This window comes from Staurois parvus, unplaced genomic scaffold, assembly GCF_062004578.1.
Source record: "Staurois parvus isolate SC_StPar_1 unplaced genomic scaffold, SC_StPar_1.0 ptg000176l, whole genome shotgun sequence".
In the NCBI taxonomy this organism is placed as follows: Eukaryota; Metazoa; Chordata; class Amphibia; order Anura; family Ranidae; genus Staurois; species Staurois parvus.
This window is the reverse complement of record NW_028317972.1, coordinates 1,989,095-2,007,962: the sequence shown is the minus strand read 5'-3', so window position 1 is coordinate 2,007,962 and position 18,868 is coordinate 1,989,095. Positions and strand designations below refer to the sequence as shown.

General features: G+C 42.4%; 1 protein-coding gene across 1 annotated transcript in view; it reads left to right on the top strand.

Moving 5' to 3' along the window:
- ADAMTSL2 (ADAMTS like 2) overlaps nt 1-18,868 on the top strand; it is a 151,744-nt gene that overhangs the window by 117,166 nt on the left and 15,710 nt on the right. Inside the window, exon 16 of the mRNA XM_089677047.1 lies at nt 14,823-14,978. Coding sequence (XP_089533173.1) covers nt 14,823-14,978 — 156 coding nt within the window. The remainder of the gene's footprint in view (nt 1-14,822; nt 14,979-18,868) is intronic.

The window sequence follows — 18,868 nt, the reverse complement described above, 5'->3', positions numbered from 1 at the left end:
CCCAAACCCTTACTAAAAAACCCTTGGCCTATATGTTGCCCTGGAATCTGGCGTGGGATTCCCCCACTGGTGATTCCTAAATTGGGGTAACACTCTGAACATGGACACCCATTCCTACCCCCCACTCTCAGCATGTGGTTTAAGTGTCTAAATTCCTGTTTGGCCTCCCGATGCCCCACCAACTCTACTTATCTTACTCGAAAAACACAGGAGAGGTGGGGAGGGGGAGAGAGAAAAAAAAGGGGGGGGAGAAGGGGATACCGATTCATCCCCCGTAACCCCCTATCCCTCTCCCAATAACCCCCCCATCCACCTCCTCCAATTGAATCTATTTTCTCTTTTTATTCACTGACTGACACTTTTTTGGACCTTACCCTTACACTTTCATTTGACCCATCTATCCACCACACAATTCCCACATTCTGCAGTTCTAATTTTTCACAAAAGTCACTGAGTTCTTCTGGGAATCTTAGCCTTGCTGATTTCCTGTCTTTCCACCCGATCAAACATGTCGGGAATTCCCAGCTGTATGGAATTCTTTTTTCCTTCATCTGATCCAATAAGGGTTTCAGCAATCTTCTTTTAGCTAATGTCTCAGAAGAAATGTCTGCAAAGACTTGTAGATTCGTTTCTCCATATTTTAACTCTGGGGTCTCCCACAGCTTTTTCCATATTTTTTCTCTGTCCTCATAAACATGGAATCGCAAAATCACGTCTCTAGGGGTGTCTGGTGCAACTCCTGGTGGGCGTCTTAATCTATGAATTCTCTCAATCTTCTGATCTGTGACTAATCTACCTAACAATGGATTGAACATTTTCTTTACTTTTTCCCAGAGGTCCTCTTCATGCGCATCTTCTGGGAGGTCCCTGATCCTTAAATTATTTCTTCTCTCTCTATTTTCTTGGTCCTCCAATTTGTATGACAGCTTCCTCTGTTCCCTTCGCATCTCCTCCAACTGTGTTTCCAGCTTACATATCTGCTGAGCCTGTGTTTCCATTTTCTCCTCCACTTCTTCCACCCTTGATAACATTCGTCTGAGATCCTTACGGATCACCGCCATTTCCTTTTTCATAGAAAATTACAGTTTTACAAACATTTCTTCCATCTCTGTTTTTGTGGGGATTTGTGATAAGGCTCCCTGTTGTTCAGGGACGTTAAGATCGTTTATACTGTCAATATTTATAGATTCATTAGTCTGATTCTCTTTCCAAACTCCAAATGACAGTCTGGACTGCTCCCCATCATGTTTTCTTCCTCTTTCCTGTTGTTTCACCGAACATTGTATCTCTGGGCTTTTTTCCTGTACTGGCATGTATTTCTTTATTGTGCTAGTATTTGCACTGGATTGCGGTGTTTTTCCTCCTCCACCTTTAGTGGATCTACTCTTCATGTTAACTATGCTTGCATGCAGATATTCTATTCAATATTCACAGTATAGTATTTTCACACCTCCAGGGGAGCCCGTCTCCAGAAGTTTTTACAGTCCCGAATATCATTTATAACGCATACATTATTAGTAGCAATGCTTGGCCCCTGAGATACCCCACCTCCTTAATCTTCTAACCGTTTAGCCCCACAACTCAGGTATACAAATTACTTAGCAACAGAGACCAGTAACAGCTTTGAATTTCTTGCCGTTGCCCACGGCAACTCACCATCCCTTCCAAGCCTGAGGTTCTGGGTCCATCCTTCTCTGTGCTGTGCTCTCTTCTGCCCCCATTGTGGTCTTGTGTCCCCATTGTGGTATCACCTAAGAGGGGGTCTGGGCAGGAGCTCAGGGTGTCCAGGTATATCCCACGTCCTCTGGTATCTCCTGGCCTCCAGATCCCTGCAGCCTGCCCGGAGCAGGCCCTGTACGTACAGCCTCCCCTGGAGTCCTTCACCACTCGAAGACCCCCTCTCCCCCTCCCAGGGCCCCCAAGCTCTGGGACGCTGCCCAGCAACCAGCGCTGGCCACTGTGGGACCCAAGCCCCCTAACTTCCCCGGCACCGCCGCAACCAACCACCACGTGACCAGCCAGCCAGGTAAGCTTGCGGGGTGCAGGATGGTATGGCAAGGGTCAGGCTGCAGGCAGCATGTTCCTGGCAGGCGTTGGGAGCTTCTGGACCTTGGAGTCTCCCAAGGCCATGATCCGGCCACTCCCCCTACAGCATCCTGTTTGTATTGTTTATGCAACAAAGTACTACATTAATGTTCATTAAACTGTTTAAAGCCTGGTTTGAAGTTATTATAAACGGGTGCAAGTTGGTTTCTGTTATATGAAAGAACAGGGTCTGTAAAGCGCATAGAATTAAGGCTACTACCAAGGGTTAACTCTGCATAAAGTGTGGAGGAAGAGAACAGTGGCCGCGGGTAACCAAAGACTGCTGTAAAGTGAACAGCAGCCTGTCATGAAGCATCACCTGGCATGGTGACGGGTCCATCAGGGTCAGTGCTCTGGCTAACTCCGCAGTGACTGGTTCCCCAAAAGTATCGGGAACAACCCAAATTACAGAGAAACACAGCCTGACCGCATGGTACAAGAGAAGTGCATACATGAGGTCTGCTCTAGGTGCATGGCAGAACCCTATTCTGTCACTGGGAGTGACATGGCAGAGGTAGGCTGGATGAGTAGTGTGGACAAGGGCTCAGCAGTGTCCCTCCTAAATGCAACATACATGAGGAAGGTGTGTAGTGACACAGGACGGAATGCTATACAGAACTCTGTAGGTCCCACAGCGTAGTGTACAGCTCATCTCTAAGCTAGGTTACCGCAATAATGTTTGACATGAATGCGGTTTCGCCTTGTACCAGACATTGATGAGCGTGTACACACAAAACTAGGTGAAAATAGGTACCCCTACCTGCAAGGGGAATAGGCCCCCACCCAAATGCTGCTTGAAGACTCTACTGCTTCCATCAACTCTTCTCTGCTGAATTACTCTTTCCTCAATTTTACTCTTTTCTCCTGAAATACTCTGTGCTACTAGAGGGCTATTCTCCATCTTCTGTCTAACTTCTATCTATCATCCTGATATATGCTGTCTATATGTCTGCTAGAGGACTCTGTTCCTTTCACTTTCTATTCTCCTCTCCTGTAACATTCTGTGCTGCATAAGAGCACTGCCTCTTTCACTAACTCTCATCTCCTGACATACGGTACTCTGTGTTTAAAGGTGGTTAAAAAATGGCTGTTTTGCCAAAATTAGCGCCTGCTGCAACTTGTAGTTCACCTGCACCTGTAAGCAGCAGCTTGCGATGTGTGGTCTCCAGACTGAACCTGTCAGTGTTCATGCCTGTGCTCTTGTATATGAAGTGCCAGCCTCACTTTCTCGAGCAGCTATGCCCCCTTGCCATTGCTGTTTGTTTCTTTTAAAAGCACAGCCATAAAAATGATAGTTCGCATTTTCAGTGCGCTCCACGCACTGAACTATATAAATAAGGCCTCCTCACACCTTAAACCAGATGTCTTGGCAGACAGGACTTGTGCTCTGATCAGCTGTCTTCTCGTCTGGAGACAAAGTGTGCCTGTAGGTAATTTTAGCCAGGAATGTAGTCTAGATGTACAGGCCGGCCCGCACATGGGACACCATGATTGCAGGTAATAAGGACCTCCGCTGCGAACCCAACTTAATTCTCCCACTGAGCTCATCTTTTCCAAGGATCCCGCTCTGTTAGTCATGGCATGAGAACATCACGAGGCACTGTTTGTGTCTGAAATCGCCACATAATAGAACTTCCCATTGTCATTAAAGCTACACTCCACTTAGACATGAAAAGTTTATACTGAAATTTTCATTCTGGCTTCCATCGTCTGCAGCCAGCTGCCCAGCTCTCCTAATACTTTTGACTACCAGTGTTATTCTCCGAATGATCTATAGCTAATTAGTTTTTTTAGCCAATCACAAAGAATTAGTCTTGTCAGGTGTAAAGGAGGGGAGTGAATCACATTCACCTCCATAACTGGACATACATGGTATTTTGTATTGCTTCCTTAACGTATGTAGAAGCATCTGACCAATAAACTGAACCTGCATAGGCAAAGCATAGGTTCATTTTAAAGCAGAACTATACTCACTCCGCTCTAGCAATGCAAAGTCTGTGAGCTCCATAGGCAGGGCCAAATTTATTTGCCTGATTTTATTCAAGGTTCAAGATCTTCAGCTATCTGGATTGGCCATGCTGGGATCACATAACTTCCACACATGTATGCTGGTCTGCTGTTAGAAACCACAGGGCCCTATACAGCCAACCTGACAGGCCTCCCCTCAAAAAAAAAAAACAGTTTATCATGCTTCGGTTATGAATGAACACAGTGGGTGATAGGAACCGAGCACTCATTGTGTTCATTCAGGAAAGCAAACTGGTAAAATGTGAATATTTACCGGACTTTTCAACCACTCTCCATCCTTAAGGATCCTATTGTGTCCTTGCAGCTGCTGGAAGGAAGGAGGGGAGGATAGCTAGCAACGCTGTGGGGGCACACAGGGGGCCTGAGCAGCATGGGTAAACGTATGGTTTACAGGGAGGATGATAAGGTGCGACAGGGGGGCAATTACTGGAACCAATCCTCTCTATGGCTCTCTCTGCAGCAGTTGAAAGCCAGTGGGAGGGAGAGGAAAAGAAGCCAGCTTTCAGTTGCTGCAGAGAGAGCAATACAGGGGATCACTTCCAGTAATTGCACCCCCACTGTGCTGGTCACCCTCCCTGCCCTCCCTGCCCTGCTGGCCTGGGCCCCATACAGTAGGACTGGTAGTACCCCCTTGTCCACGGCCCTGCATACAGGAGTTCAATAATCACAACATAGGCCAAAATTGTACATTGACCACATGCATTTGCATTAAAACTTGTAATACACCAGCAGATTTTCAAACATTCATATAAACATTTGTATAAAAAACCATGTGAAAATTCTCAGTATATTCGATCACTTGACTAAGTTGTTCAACAGTACATTTCAATTACATTTGCTTTTAACATTCAATTATGGAGTAAACCAGGGGTGGACTGACCATTTGGCCCGGGGGTCAGTAGAGGGCCCCATGAGATGCCCCTGGTACCTTGCCCCTGGTAACTTTTTCATAGGCTTTTTTGAGTTTGGGCAAGGACACAGGGGCCCCATGATCCCCTATTGCCCGGGGGCCCCATGAGTTGTCAGTCCACCCCTGGAGTAAACTAACTTTCCCAACTGAAAACTACATTCACTGTTAGAAATAAGAAGAATTATCCATCCTGCACTTTCAAATTTTCTCGTCACTTAAGGTAAAAAATGACCATCAATTTGACCCTGCTAACGAATAGAAAATCAAACAAACATTCCTAAAAATGTAACATTACAAACAAAGATGTACCTGAGAATGGACAGCTTAAAGCGGAGCTCCACCCAAAAGGGGAGGTTCCACTTTAAAGACTGCTCCCCCACTCCCCATTAAGGATTGGCACCTTTGGGGGGCGGAGGGGGGAACAGGTACCCAAATTTGACAGATACCCGCTCCCACTTCCGGTCCGATCGCCTAGGCAATCAGAAGCGGAAGGTGTCCTCCCTCCCTCCCTCCCTGTAGTCTTTTGGGACACGTGACAGGTCCTAGAAGACTACAGGACCATTCATGAAGCGCAGCACTTTTCGCGCCTCAAGCTATCACACTGAAGATGCTGGCCTCCTGGAATACAGGACGGCTGGTGAAACGGGCTGCAGGGGACACACCGTGGGACCGAGGGACAGGTAAGTGGCTATTTTTTAAAAGTAAGCAGCTACAGTTTTTGTAGCTGCTGACTTTTATTTTTTGACAGTGTGAGTGGAACATAAGGAGTCCATTATTGCAGAAGAGCCAAAGTATGTCTGTTCTGCTATATAAAAAAAAAATGCATTTATTATTTTTAGTTGTAGGAGTCTATAAAGCATTGCACCAGCAATCAGCAGATCACTGGTGCCATGTAGGTCTCCTGCAGATCTGTCAGTATATCTACTTGCCCGTACATTATGTACAGACAAGCAAATATACTGACGGGAGGATTCAGTGAACTACCGCGGTGCTGTGGAGCTCATTGAGAACTACAAGCCGAGCAGCCTTTAAGCTGTCGGAACTTGTAGTTCATTCATTCACAGAACTCTGTGAGTGAATGACGTGGTAGTGTGGGCAGAGCCCCGTACAGCAGCGCTATTTTTAAAAAGTGACAGCTGGTATGGAGAACTTCTGCTGTCACGGGGGGGGGGAGGGGATTGAGCGGTGGCTGCAGCATTGGGAACATGTTACATGTTCCCAAAGGTGAACCTATCCTTTAAAATGAACCTGGCAGTAAAAATATGAGTGCATCCTTTTTACTGCTCAGGGTGCAGGCTGTTAAACCTTAAATCTCAAATCCACACAACACCTAATTATAGTGTTGACATACACATATTGCAGCTGGTTTATGTACCGAAGAATTTTTATTTCAGTCCATCCAGTCCTGTGATTTACACAGCTCTTCCACACAGCACAGTTATGTCTGGTGGGGGAGTGAACCTAATTTTACTCTGCAACAGAAAGGAACCTTTGCAGGTCTTGTCTCTCCCCCAGCCTGTGACTGGACAGTAATAGGAGAGGCAGAGGACTGACAAGCTTATCTCTTGGTCACTTGGCCCTGTCCTCCTCTCAGCATGTCTCTTATTACTACATGAGTGCTGCAGCACAACAGATTGGCTCCTTGTGTTGATTCTCCCTTTCTATGTTTCAGCTCTGCTGTACAGAGACTGCAAAGATATGATACTAAATCAAATTTTATTGTAAAAATACATATATTGAATGATGCATTAATCAATACAGAGTTATGTGTCTATTATACTGTATATGCCCTAAAGCTCAGCTTTAGACCTGAAACAAGATTCTTCCTGCTGTAGGTCACAGGTTTTTCTTTTACTCTTTTCTGCACAGCTAAAGATGGCCGTATGTAAATAAATGAACAGTTACTTTTATCATTGATGTTCTACCTACATTTTTGGAGCCAGTCTCTTCCCCAGCTAAGAAGTATGACGGACCTACCTTATATTCTAAAGTACTTGAACATGAGCCTCTTGCATTGTTTATTATTATTTAAAAATCTCCCTCCAGCTGATTACCTTAGTCTCCTGAATTCATTTCCACCCGGCACAGCAACCTGTTCCTCAGAAGATACCGATGTTCATTCATCAGGTCAATTATTTTATACTATAGTTTATTCTTAAACCCCGCTAGTTTATAGGATGCAAGCACTTCATACGCGTCTTTGATGTCTCATATTGATGCGCATGTTTGTAGCGCAGTTTTCAAGCTCTTTTAAAGAATAATAAATGTATCATAAGATTCAGGTATGTTTTATCACTGTTTGATGTATGCACATTTATTCTGAGCAGTGTGCAAAATATGATTATAAAAGCAGATGATTGTTTTAAAAATGGGTAGAACCCCCAACACAAACAGCAAAGCTGTAAACCTCCTTTTCTTGCAGTAGAAGCTAATGTGCAAATCCAGGGAATAAAAGGCTGAAAATGAGGGGCTTATTTCTAAAAGTTGGAAATATGAAAATGTGGGGAATTTTTTGCCTATTTACTGATATCACCCTCTTTCTGAGCTAGATGGCACAGGTAGTCCCTGGACCTCCCTTCAAACTCTACAGCCCAGACCAGGAAGATATCATCCCTATAGGTGCATGGTGCCCTGAGCATGCCTGTTCAAGTACACTCCTTGGGGTTTATTTACTAAAGCTGGAGAGTCGAAAATCAGACTCCCTTCTGCATAGAAACCAATCAGCTTCCAGGTTTCATTGCCAAAGCTTCATTGAACAAGCTTAGGTTAGAAGCTGATTGGTTTCTATGCAGAAGGGAGTCTGATTTTGGACTCTCCAGCTTTAGTAAATAAACCCCCTTGTGTCATGTGATCATATTATTAAAACCTACTGCTAAAACACACTTTTGGAGGCACATTTCTTAAAGTGACACTAAGCTCAATTTTTCAGTTGTATATCAAGTATACCAAGTGTTGTGTTTTTGTGTTTGTTTTGTATCCTTATGCCTAGTACATATGATGAGAATATCGGACAAATAATCATCAGTTTTTTTTACATGCTAGTCTCATATCAAATATGAAGAGGTTACTAAAGTTACGAAAATTGTCATAAGACAGAATACTACTTTGGAAGTGATGTAATGTATTGCATTATATTGTAATGTATTCTTTTGTTTCCAAGCATGCGTGGTCTTTATCAATTTTTTTCAGATAAATACTGTACTAATTACACAAAAATAGTTTGTTGTGTTCTCTTATGAAAAAAAATGTTGTGCTTGTCCCTTCGGATATTTTCGCATGAACTGTCCTGGTTGGCTCTTGAAAGCTACTTTTGGACCTCTCTGCTGCAATTGACACAATTAATCACTCCATTCTCCTCAAAAAAACTTCACTCCCTTGGTCTCTGTGACTGTATTCTTCATTGGTTCTCATCTTACCTATCTCAATGCACCATCAGTGTCACTTATAACTCTACCTCCTCCTCTCCTATTTTCTGTTGGGTTCCCCAAGGCTCTCTCTTTGGAACTCTCTTATTCTCAATCTACCTAGGTCAACCTAGTTGATGACACCTATCTTTCTACCCCTTAACTTACCCCATCAGTACCCTCACACATAACTTACTAACAGACATATCAGTATAGTTGTCACTCCATTTCTCAACTCATTCTATCCAAAATTGAGCTCATAATATTTCCTCCTCCACATGCCCCTTCCCCTAACTTCACTGTCGAGATTGATGGCATAACTGTCAGTCTGTCCCCACATGCCAGGGTGTTAGTTGTAATCCTGGACTTTGAACTCTCCTTTCAGCCCTATATCCAACCACTGTCCAAATCGTGCAACCTCAATCTTCCCAACATCTACAAAACAGACCCCTCTTAACCGCCGACACCACAAAGCTTCTAATTCACTCCCTGGTTATATCTTACCTCAACTACTGTAGCTCCCTACTCATTGGCTTGCCTTTACCCCCCTTCATTCCCTCATGAATGTTGCTGCCAGACTTCTCCACCTTACCAGCCCTTCAGTGCCTCCTATCCTATTCTTCAAAGCCATCCACAACTACGTCACTAAACTTGTCTCACATTACCATCCAAACCAAACTCTTCACTCCTCCCAAGGCCTCCTGCTCTCTAGTTCCCTCTTTACCTCCTCCCCTGCTTGCCTCTGGCACTTCTCCAGTGCTTTTCCCATCCCCCATCCTCTGGAACTCCTTACCCCAATCAGTCAAACTATCTTCTGCTCTATCCACCTTTAGGTGATCCCTGAAAACCCATCTCTTTAGAGAAGCCTATACCTACTTCACCTAACAACTACATATTTAATTTCCTCCATCAACCCATCCCCCACAGTTAATACCTTTTGTATCACTTAACCCTTCCTTTTAAACTGTAAGCTGTTACTAGCAGGGCTCTCAGATTCCTTTTGTATTGAATTGTAACTGTACTGTCTACACTCACTTTTTAAAGCACTGTTCAAACTGGTGGCCCTTTATAAATCCTGTATAATAATAATAAAATGGAGAACGAATGTAGCCTTCTTAGAAGTCTGAGAATAGCAGAAAAAAGTTTGCATTTGAGAGACGAAACAAAGGAAGAGAGACATAGAAGGCAAATTGTAGTTGTATTTAGATAAACTAGAATTACCTAATTTTCTAAAACATGCAAGTGTAGTGCCACTTTAACTATATGAATCAACAAAAGGAGAAAAGAGATGTTTTCATTGTCTTCAATTAGAAAGAGCCGTATAACTCCCCAAAATACACCCTGTACCTTGTACAGTTCTCTTGTGGAATTTAGTCTCTAAGGTCCAGAGGTGGGAAAGGAAATAAGGAAAAAAGGTATCACAGCTGGTAAATTTTGTGGATTTTTCCAGCCTTCAGCCTGTGGCCCTTATAGCAAGTACTGCCTGGTGCAATATAAACATACTGCCAGGAAAAAGGCTAATGTAAAAAAGGCTAATGTAATCTGTAAAAGGCTAATGTAATCTTGAAACTAGTGATAAAACTCAACAAAGCAAAAGTGTTAACATTTTAATTGTATCATAGGAATTGTGTTTTTGGTTAACATTTGTAAAGGTTTAAACTGCTGGTAGGAAATGGGCACTGAAAGGGAGAAATTATTCCAGCTTTTTGAGTTTCCTGGCAGTCAGGAGCAGGGGGACAGCAAAACATTCACAGTAATAGATCTCCCTTAAACACTTAAGAGAATGTACATTTTTAATAATCACTTGTGGCACTCTCATCCTTTATATTCTCTTTGGACTATTCCAGGAACCCATATGGTTACCCTGTGTGATAGGGAGCTGCCTGTTATAACAGGGGATCACATGTGATCTTCCTTACATTGAGTCTGTTTGTTATGTGTTATAGAAGACACTGGTAGTGATAGCAGAATTCAGGCTTTACTTGTGTGGCTTAAGTTACAAACATACAGAGCACATTTCTCAGCAGACAGATTACAGACTCATTACTTCCTGAAGAGATGATAGAGAGAGAGAGGAACAAACAAGTTTTCAGATATACACAACTAGTAACCTTTTAGTGTATAGTGCCATCTACTGGTCAAGTGATATTAACACACAATACTATATATAGTACGTTATAGTACATGCTGTTGCATTCCCAACACCCCTTCTCAACGGCATGTGCATAATTATATGACATTTAGTCTCTTTTGTAGAAAACAATAACGTTCCCTTGTTTTTGGATAATCTGGTTCCATTGGTGTTTTTGCTTCCTTTGCATCTTGCATGTGAAACTGTTCTAACATTTCTGTAATTTTCTGACTTTGGTTAAGAAGATAGCTTCCATCCTCTTCCCGCTCTATTTGAATTCCTAGGTAGTGAGTAATGTTCCCCAACTCTTTAATTTCAAAATTTTGTTTCAGTTTGTGAACTATTTGGTCATAGTCCCCTTCTTGTTCAAAACACGTCAAGATGTCATCGACGTATATTAGGATGTAAGTCCATTTGTTCTCTTGATTCTTTGAATACAGACATAGATCTGCTTTACTTTTTGAGAACCCTTCCTTTCTGAGTATTTCGTTCACTTTTTCATTCCATGCTCTCGCCGCTTGCTTGAGCCCATAGATGCTCTTTTGCAGTTTGCATACAAGGTTCTTTTCTTTCTCAAAGCCTGGTGGCTGTTCCATGTACAGATCCTCTTTGATGTCTCCATACAAAAAGGCAGTTTTGACGTCTAGGTGCTTTACTTGCATTCCCTTTCCGGCAGCAATACTAAGGAGTGTTCTTATAGTAGAATGTTTCACAACTGGAGCAAATGTCTCATCGCAATCTTCTCCAAATTTCTGGGAGTATCCCTTGGCAACTAATCTTGCTTTGTATCTATGGATGTTTCCTTCTGTATCATATTTCACTTTAAAAGTCCATTTGCTTCCGATGGTTTTGCGACCAGGAGGGAGTTCTGTTAGTGACCAAGTTTTATTTTCTTGAAGTGATTTTATTTCTTCTTCAGCTGCTTTTCTCCACTGATCGGCTTCCCTTCTCGGCAAAGTTTCTATGTCTTCCCAGGATGTTGGCTCCTGTGTTTGATGTGTTTTAGCAGCGTATGATAACCTGCGGGGTGGTATCCCTTTTGTCATTCGAGAGGATCTTCTGATTTCTTGTTGTTCAGTGGGTTCTATTGGCTCGTTGATTGTAAGTTCCACTTCTTGTTCTGGCTCTTGTCCTGCTTCGCATGAGTCAGTGTCTCTTGCCGATTCAGTGTGTAAATCCTCTCCACATTTTTCAAGAATTGTATTATCTGGTGCTTCACTTTCATCAAAATAAACACTGCGGCTTACTGTGACCTTGTTGGTCTTTGGACAAAGGATTCTATATCCCTTACTCTGCTCACTGTAGCCGACCAGAATGCGTTCTATGGCTTTGTTCTCCAACTTGGAGCGTTTCTGACTTGGAATGTGGGCATATGCTTTACAGCCAAATACTCTGATGTGTCCTACGTTAGGTTTTGATCCATTCCACATTTCATATGGTGTACTCTCAATAGCTTTTGATGGGAGCCTGTTTTGTAGGTATGTTGCAGTCATTATTGCTTCTCCCCAGTATTTGTTAGGTAAGCCAGCGTCCGTAATCATACATCTGGTCATTTCTACAAGAGTGCGATTCTTTCTTTCCGCTACACCGTTTTGCTCAGGAGTGTATGGTACAGTTGTTTGGTGTATAATACCTTGTTTCTTTAGGTATGATTCCATCTCTTTATTCATATATTCCCCTCCATTGTCAGTGCGTATTATTCCAGGTTTCCTTTGAAACTTGTTGCTTGTCATAGCTACAAACTCTTGAAATTTTTCTAATGTCTCACTTTTGTGCTTCATTAGATACGTTATTGTGTACCTGGAATAATCGTCGATGAAAGTCAGTAAATATCTGTTCCCGCCAGGTGTGATGGTTTTCATTGGTCCGCACACATCACTGTGTATCAGTTCCATGGGTTTGACGGTTTTACTCTGACTGGTCTGTGGAAGAGAGGTTTGGGTGGACTTTGCTTTGATGCAACACATGCACTTGCTGAGTTTGTGGCAAGGCAATATTTTCATGTCTTCTGATAGACCTCTCTTTGCAAAGTCCTTTATAGCTTCTGGGTTTCGATGCCCCAATCTTCTATGCCACAGGTGGATGCACTTGTCATGTGGGTTATGAGTTGCCGCATTAGCCTTTTCACTTTCAGTGATGATTTTGTACAGATGTTCATGTAATCTTCCTCTTGCTAGAATTTGCTTTCCATTTTGAATTGTGCATTCATTACCTCTGAACTGGACAGTGAGTCCATTGCTTGCAAGGGTTTTAACTGATAGGAGGCTTCCTTCTAGGCTTGGAACATATAGAACATTCTTTACAAGGATGCTCTGCTTGCCCCCTGATGGCGTTTTGCAGTTCAGAAATCCCTGACCTTTACCTTCTGCTGTAATACTTTTCCCATTTGCTAGGAAGACTTTATCTTTTACACTAAAATCAATTTCTGTGAAGAATGTCTCGTCGCTTGTCATGTGACTTGTTGCCCCTGAATCAATGTACCATCCATGTGAGGTACTATTCTGAGTCACTTTAAAAGTACCACTCCATGATGCACTTTCATTTTCTTTCATGACTGCTTTAGCTCTTTCTCTTGTGGGTAGCTCCCGCTTTCGCTGCTCAGCTTTCCAGATTGAACAGTTCTTTTTCAGGTGACCGGCCTTTTTGCAGTGAAAACATACCCTGCTTTCTTTGCTTTGTCTTATGCCTTCCTGCACCTTCAGAGCTGCCTCTGGTCTCTCGTTCTCTTCACTATGCAAATTTTCCTTTCTTCTGCTGTATTCATCAATTAATTTTCCCTTAACATATTCTAGCGTCAGTTCAGTTTCCGGTCTAGTTTCTAGAGCATTTATAAGGGCACTGTATGATTCTGGAAGGCTGCACAGAAGTATTGAAAGAACATGGTTGCTTTTTAAATCTTCACCTATTGCACCCAGCTGGTCCACAATTTCTAGCATAGCATTTACATGTTCACCCAATTCCTGCCCTTTTTCCAGCCTCATCTTATACAGTTTGCGTAGCAGATATAGTTTACTGTTTAGGTTTGCACGTTCATGCAGCTTTTGTAATGCAGTCCACATACCTTTAGCTGTGCTTTCTTTCCTTATATGAATGAGTTGATCATCCTCCACTAATAGGCTTATGACTGCTTTTGCTTGCCTGTTTTTCCTGTCCCATTCTTCTGGGTTGTCATTGGGTCTGTGTGTACCTAGTACCTGCCACAAGTCATCTTTGGATAACAGCATTTCAAGCTTAAACTTCCATAGCTGGTAGTTGGTATTGTTGAGCTTTGCTATTGTAAACTTCATATCTGAAGCACTTGCCATCTTTCAGTGAATTGGATTGTAAATGCAGCACTTGCTTGTAGTTTTCCTTTTTCCAGTGTCTGGAGCTGGGCCCATAACCTGTTGGTTATGTGTTATAGAAGACACTGGTAGTGATAGCAGAATTCAGGCTTTACTTGTGTGGCTTAAGTTACAAACATACAGAGCACATTTCTCAGCAGACAGATTACAGACTCATTACTTCCTGAAGAGATGATAGAGAGAGGGAGGAACAAACAAGTTTTCAGATATACACAACTAGTAACCTTTTAGTGTATAGTGCCATCTACTGGTCAAGTGATATTAACACACTATACTATATATAGTACGTTATAGTACATGCTGTTGCATTCCCAACAGAGTCCAGTGCTCAACCAATACTTCTTTGTCCTATAGGACCTAGGCATAGTCACTCAGATAAATTGGATATTGTGATGCACAGCTGTGAAGTCATCAAATATCTTCTCACCTTCTTTAATGCATGTTAAGGCTTTTGAATTATCCATGGTGGCAAACCGCAAGCTCTCAAAGTATTTTTGGAGCATGGAAGAGTCACACCGGTGCTATACAGCATTTACAAGAAAAGAGGATTCTGAGAAAGAAGGAAGAAGTAGAGGTGGTTCTTGTCCAATGGATGTATCCTTCAGTAAAGCTATGTGACTACATGGCACCAGCTCACTGCTTCACAGAAGTATGGAACTAAGGGAAGAAAGGGGAGTGAGCAGCCATGATGGTTTTCCATAGGCTGCTGTGCAGAACACAACCTTTTCAAAGCCTAAAGTTGTTTCCTTAAATTGTGGCTATACAGGACAGATTTCTTCTTCTTCTCTTCTTCTTCTTCTTCTTCTTCTTATTATTATTATTATTATTAATAATAATGTTATTATCCTGTATTAGTTATTGTAAGTAGGCTACTGATAAGAGCCTGAGATTTATTTAATCGCAATTGCAATTTTTTCCAGTGTACAGCAAAATGCAGCGAGCAAAGTATTGTCACAAGGGATGTGCGCTGTTCAGAAGATGAGAAGCTATGTGATCTCAACACCAAACCACCATCAGAGGAAGATTGCAGTGGACCACCATGTGATCGCCAGTGGACTGTGTCAGACTGGGGGCCTGTAAGTATCCCTCTGCATATACTGTGTCCAGCTGTTTAAGAGTGAGGCCTTTTGGGAGGGGCAGAAAAATAAACTACTGTTTGCAAGCTAGCCATTGTGGGAAAGGCAGAGACAGAAACCACTGCAGGAAAATCTCAACATTGTAGGAGAGACAGAAACAAAGGTAGTGCAGAAAAATTTCACCATTGCTGCTCAGCAACTCCTTTCAAATTGCTAATCCACGTCAAAAGTTTAAAACTGGTTCTAATATAAAGATGTGAAGTTATTGTTTTCTCTGAGTCTATCCAAGTTTTATCTTGTGTTCGGCCCTGAGGAAGGGGAAGTGGTGTTTCCCCTGAAACGCGCTGGCTGCTTTTATATGACTTTTTTTTTTTTACCAACGATTAAAATTATCTTGGACTATTTTATCTGATTTTGGTCTAGCTCTTCTCCCTGTGTTTCTGTGGTTTAGGCTACTGTTGAGTGTCCAACAATGGAAGCCTTGCTGTGTTTGAGCTGCCTTGCCAGAGCTATTGACTACACTTGCAAGTCTAAACGTTCCCAGTGCCTCTTTGAGTTTGTTGTTCTGAAGACCATTGTGGGAGAGCAGATTGCTGTGGGGAAATATCAGCATCTGTGTGTGTGTGGAGGGAACGAAGGCTCAAAATACTGCAATGATCTCTCACCATTGTGGGAGAGGCAGAGACACTACTATGGGAATATACCACCATTGTGGGAGGGAGAGGCATGAAATGACTGCTGGCAAATCTGATCGATGTGGAACAGGGGGGTGGGGACCACTGTGGAAAGTGTAGGGATACAGAATACTGCAGGGAAATCTCAGCTTTGCCCTTGTGGTTGAGATGCAAATGATTGCAGGAAAGGTTCTGTCTGCAAGGCTCCTTTGTATGTACATACGTGCTGACCATAATAGCTTTGCTGAAAAAAGGTAGGTCTTTTATGTATGGTGTGGCAAACTTTTTTATTAACTCTTTTTTCAACATGCTAAATTATTAATGCATGCAGAAATCACGTGAGCATTTATTTAATAAATTGTGATTTCAACTGTAAATAAAATTGTCATTTGGATTAAATGAAAAGATGGCACACATATAAAAAATTGTAAAGCTGATGTGTTTGTGGTTGCTTTTTGGACATCGTTCTTACACTGCTAAAATTCTTTCGCCACACTTACTTCAGTTAGATAGAGAAGAAACAAACAGTGATCAAACAGAGTCGCTATCTTCTCCTCCAGCAACAGAGACTGGCCATTTACCCATCAAGTGAATCACGGCGTACCACCGAGAATCCATTAGCTCCAGACTGCCCGTGTTCTCCTCTGGTAAAACCACAGCGGCCCATTAAAAGATTTCACAATCTACAAATAATCCAATTATCTTCAAGCAAAATGCAACTCCTTAATCTTTTCTGTGGGCATCTAACCGGCATTGCTAGGCAACAGTTTCCAGAGCAACCTCCTATTTTTAGTGGTATTTAAAGGGAAACTCCACCATTTTGTCCCAATAAAACAAAAAATATAGATGCAAGCCATGTGCTCAGGCATCATAGTTAAACATAAACCTTATCAGAAAATCTCCTCAGGCTTTTAGCATTTTACCTCTTTACAGGATTTCCAATGTACAGCTTTCTAAGAGTTATAAAGACAGTAATGATGTGACCATTATTCTTCCACACAGTCACCCAACCCCCTCCACTTTGCTGCCAGTACCTAATCCAAATTTAATTGCAAATAATAACAAGAACAATAAAATTGTGCAGTGCTATCCCAACAACAAAATTAAATACATATATTTATGTGCCGTGAACTAACTCAGCGGAATTAATCATATAAGCTTACAGCACAAATAGCTATAACATTATACATAACATAAATGAATTTGGATTGCAATAAACGTCTTATAGAAAGTGCTAAAATCCAAAGCATATAAAAGACACTTTGTGTGCTCCACACAATTGTGCAAATAAAGCGTTTCTTCACAGTTATTTCATCAAAGTGTGAATAGTTCCAATATGAGTGTAGCAAGCAATTAAAGGGCTCAAAATTCACCCTTCAGTGATCACTCCCCTACTGGACAAATAACCCTCCCTCTACGATGGACCTCATATATTATACAAGGTCAAGCAGCGCTGTAGTACTTAGAGGAATTTATCACCATACATTATGGTCCAGATTGCATTTAAATCTCCATCATAATATTGGCATCTTGTAAAACAAATACATGACAATAGCCCATAGTGCTTTTAATTTAAAGCAGAACTACTCTACATCTGAGCACCACAAACCAAAAATGCGGTTGAATTCATTTTTAATATTCAAAGCAAGCTCACCTATCCATCCATGCTTTATTTTATTGAGATATCACTTTGAAAAACACATCTGTGGAATTTCTGGCTGTGGTCATCCTAAGTAAGGGCAGATGATTCATGTAGCATTTATTCATGGAATCCATCTGCCCTTAGCTCAGGAATGCAGGCAGGAGGGTATGCTTCACTAAGAAAACCCCTACCCCCCTCCTGAAGACCCCCTGGGATATATGACAACATTTGCCTAGGCCTGGAAAACAGGAAGTAACTGAAGAAATTTAAAAATAAGCTTCAAACAAGTAAATATAATATACATACCTTGCTATCTATTTACTAATTCTAGCAGAATAGGGATTAAAACTAGTCAATGTTGATTGGGAGAGTGAAGTTCCACTTCAAATAAACTTTTCTAACTTTTAACTTTTTAAAAGTTGGTGCACTTCAACTGTAAAAATCACAGTTACCAGCAATGTGAGCACCACTGCATCTCACTTAGGTTGCATCTCAGCCCATTTCCAGCATGAAGATTTCACTTGATTGGCAAACATTTTCTTGGCCCCCTCCCCCCATGCAATTTCGCTCTTCAGCTCAACATCCCAAAAAACAAACCCACAGATAGACCTATGTTAAAAAAAAAAGCATAATTACACAGGACCCCCTCCTCCATTATTACACAGGCCCCCTCCCCCATCATTACACAGGAACCCCAGCCCATACTACCCCCATCATTATACAGGACTGTCCTCCTCCATCATTACACAGGATCCCCCCAGTGGTCTCACCTTGATAGTGTCCAGAGGATGTCAGGTGAACACCAGGCACACCCCACTGAACCGTCCAGCGAAGAGGTTCTTCAGCGGGCCTATGGTCTGAGGCTTGATGGACATAGTGAGGGAGAGGGGTCAGTGTGACTGAGCTGGGGACTGGCAGACACTCTCTCTGGGGAAGATTTACCTTACCGAGCTGGCCAATCACCACACAGATATAACACCCAACCAATGACCAACGACTCCAACATTCAATTCCGCCCTCATCTCCTGAGTGATAGCCAAATCCACTTATCAACTATTTGCGTGCAGCGCTGGCTCAAGGGGCAGCTCAGCTACTCCGGACCCCACAATGACTGGGTACAGGGCAGCTGCCCCTTTTACCCCCTGTTAAAGATGGCTGTGTCTTGATTGTCCAGCCGGGGATGATGTAATTCTGCTCATGCGCACGGGAGTCAGTCATTTCAGAACAAATAAAGAGGATAGTGAGCGCTCTCATAAATATCAGCAGCTAGAACACTTAAGGCAACCACAATGCCTCAAAAATATCAATATAATCTTAAAACAACATAGTGCAGTGCTTAGCAAGGTGAAAAAGTCAATAGAGTAATAATCCAGCATCCACAGTGATTCCCTGGAGGAATGCGAATTCCCACGACCTCCACTCTGTCAAATAACAGAAATGCGCACTCACCAGAAACGCATGGAATATGCGCATGTGTGATCATGCATCACAGGCAATGGGTACGTCAGAGGTTAGGTAGCTAGGCATCTCCCTCACGGTGGGTCATCACAGACTTTTTAATCCGGTCCAGGGGT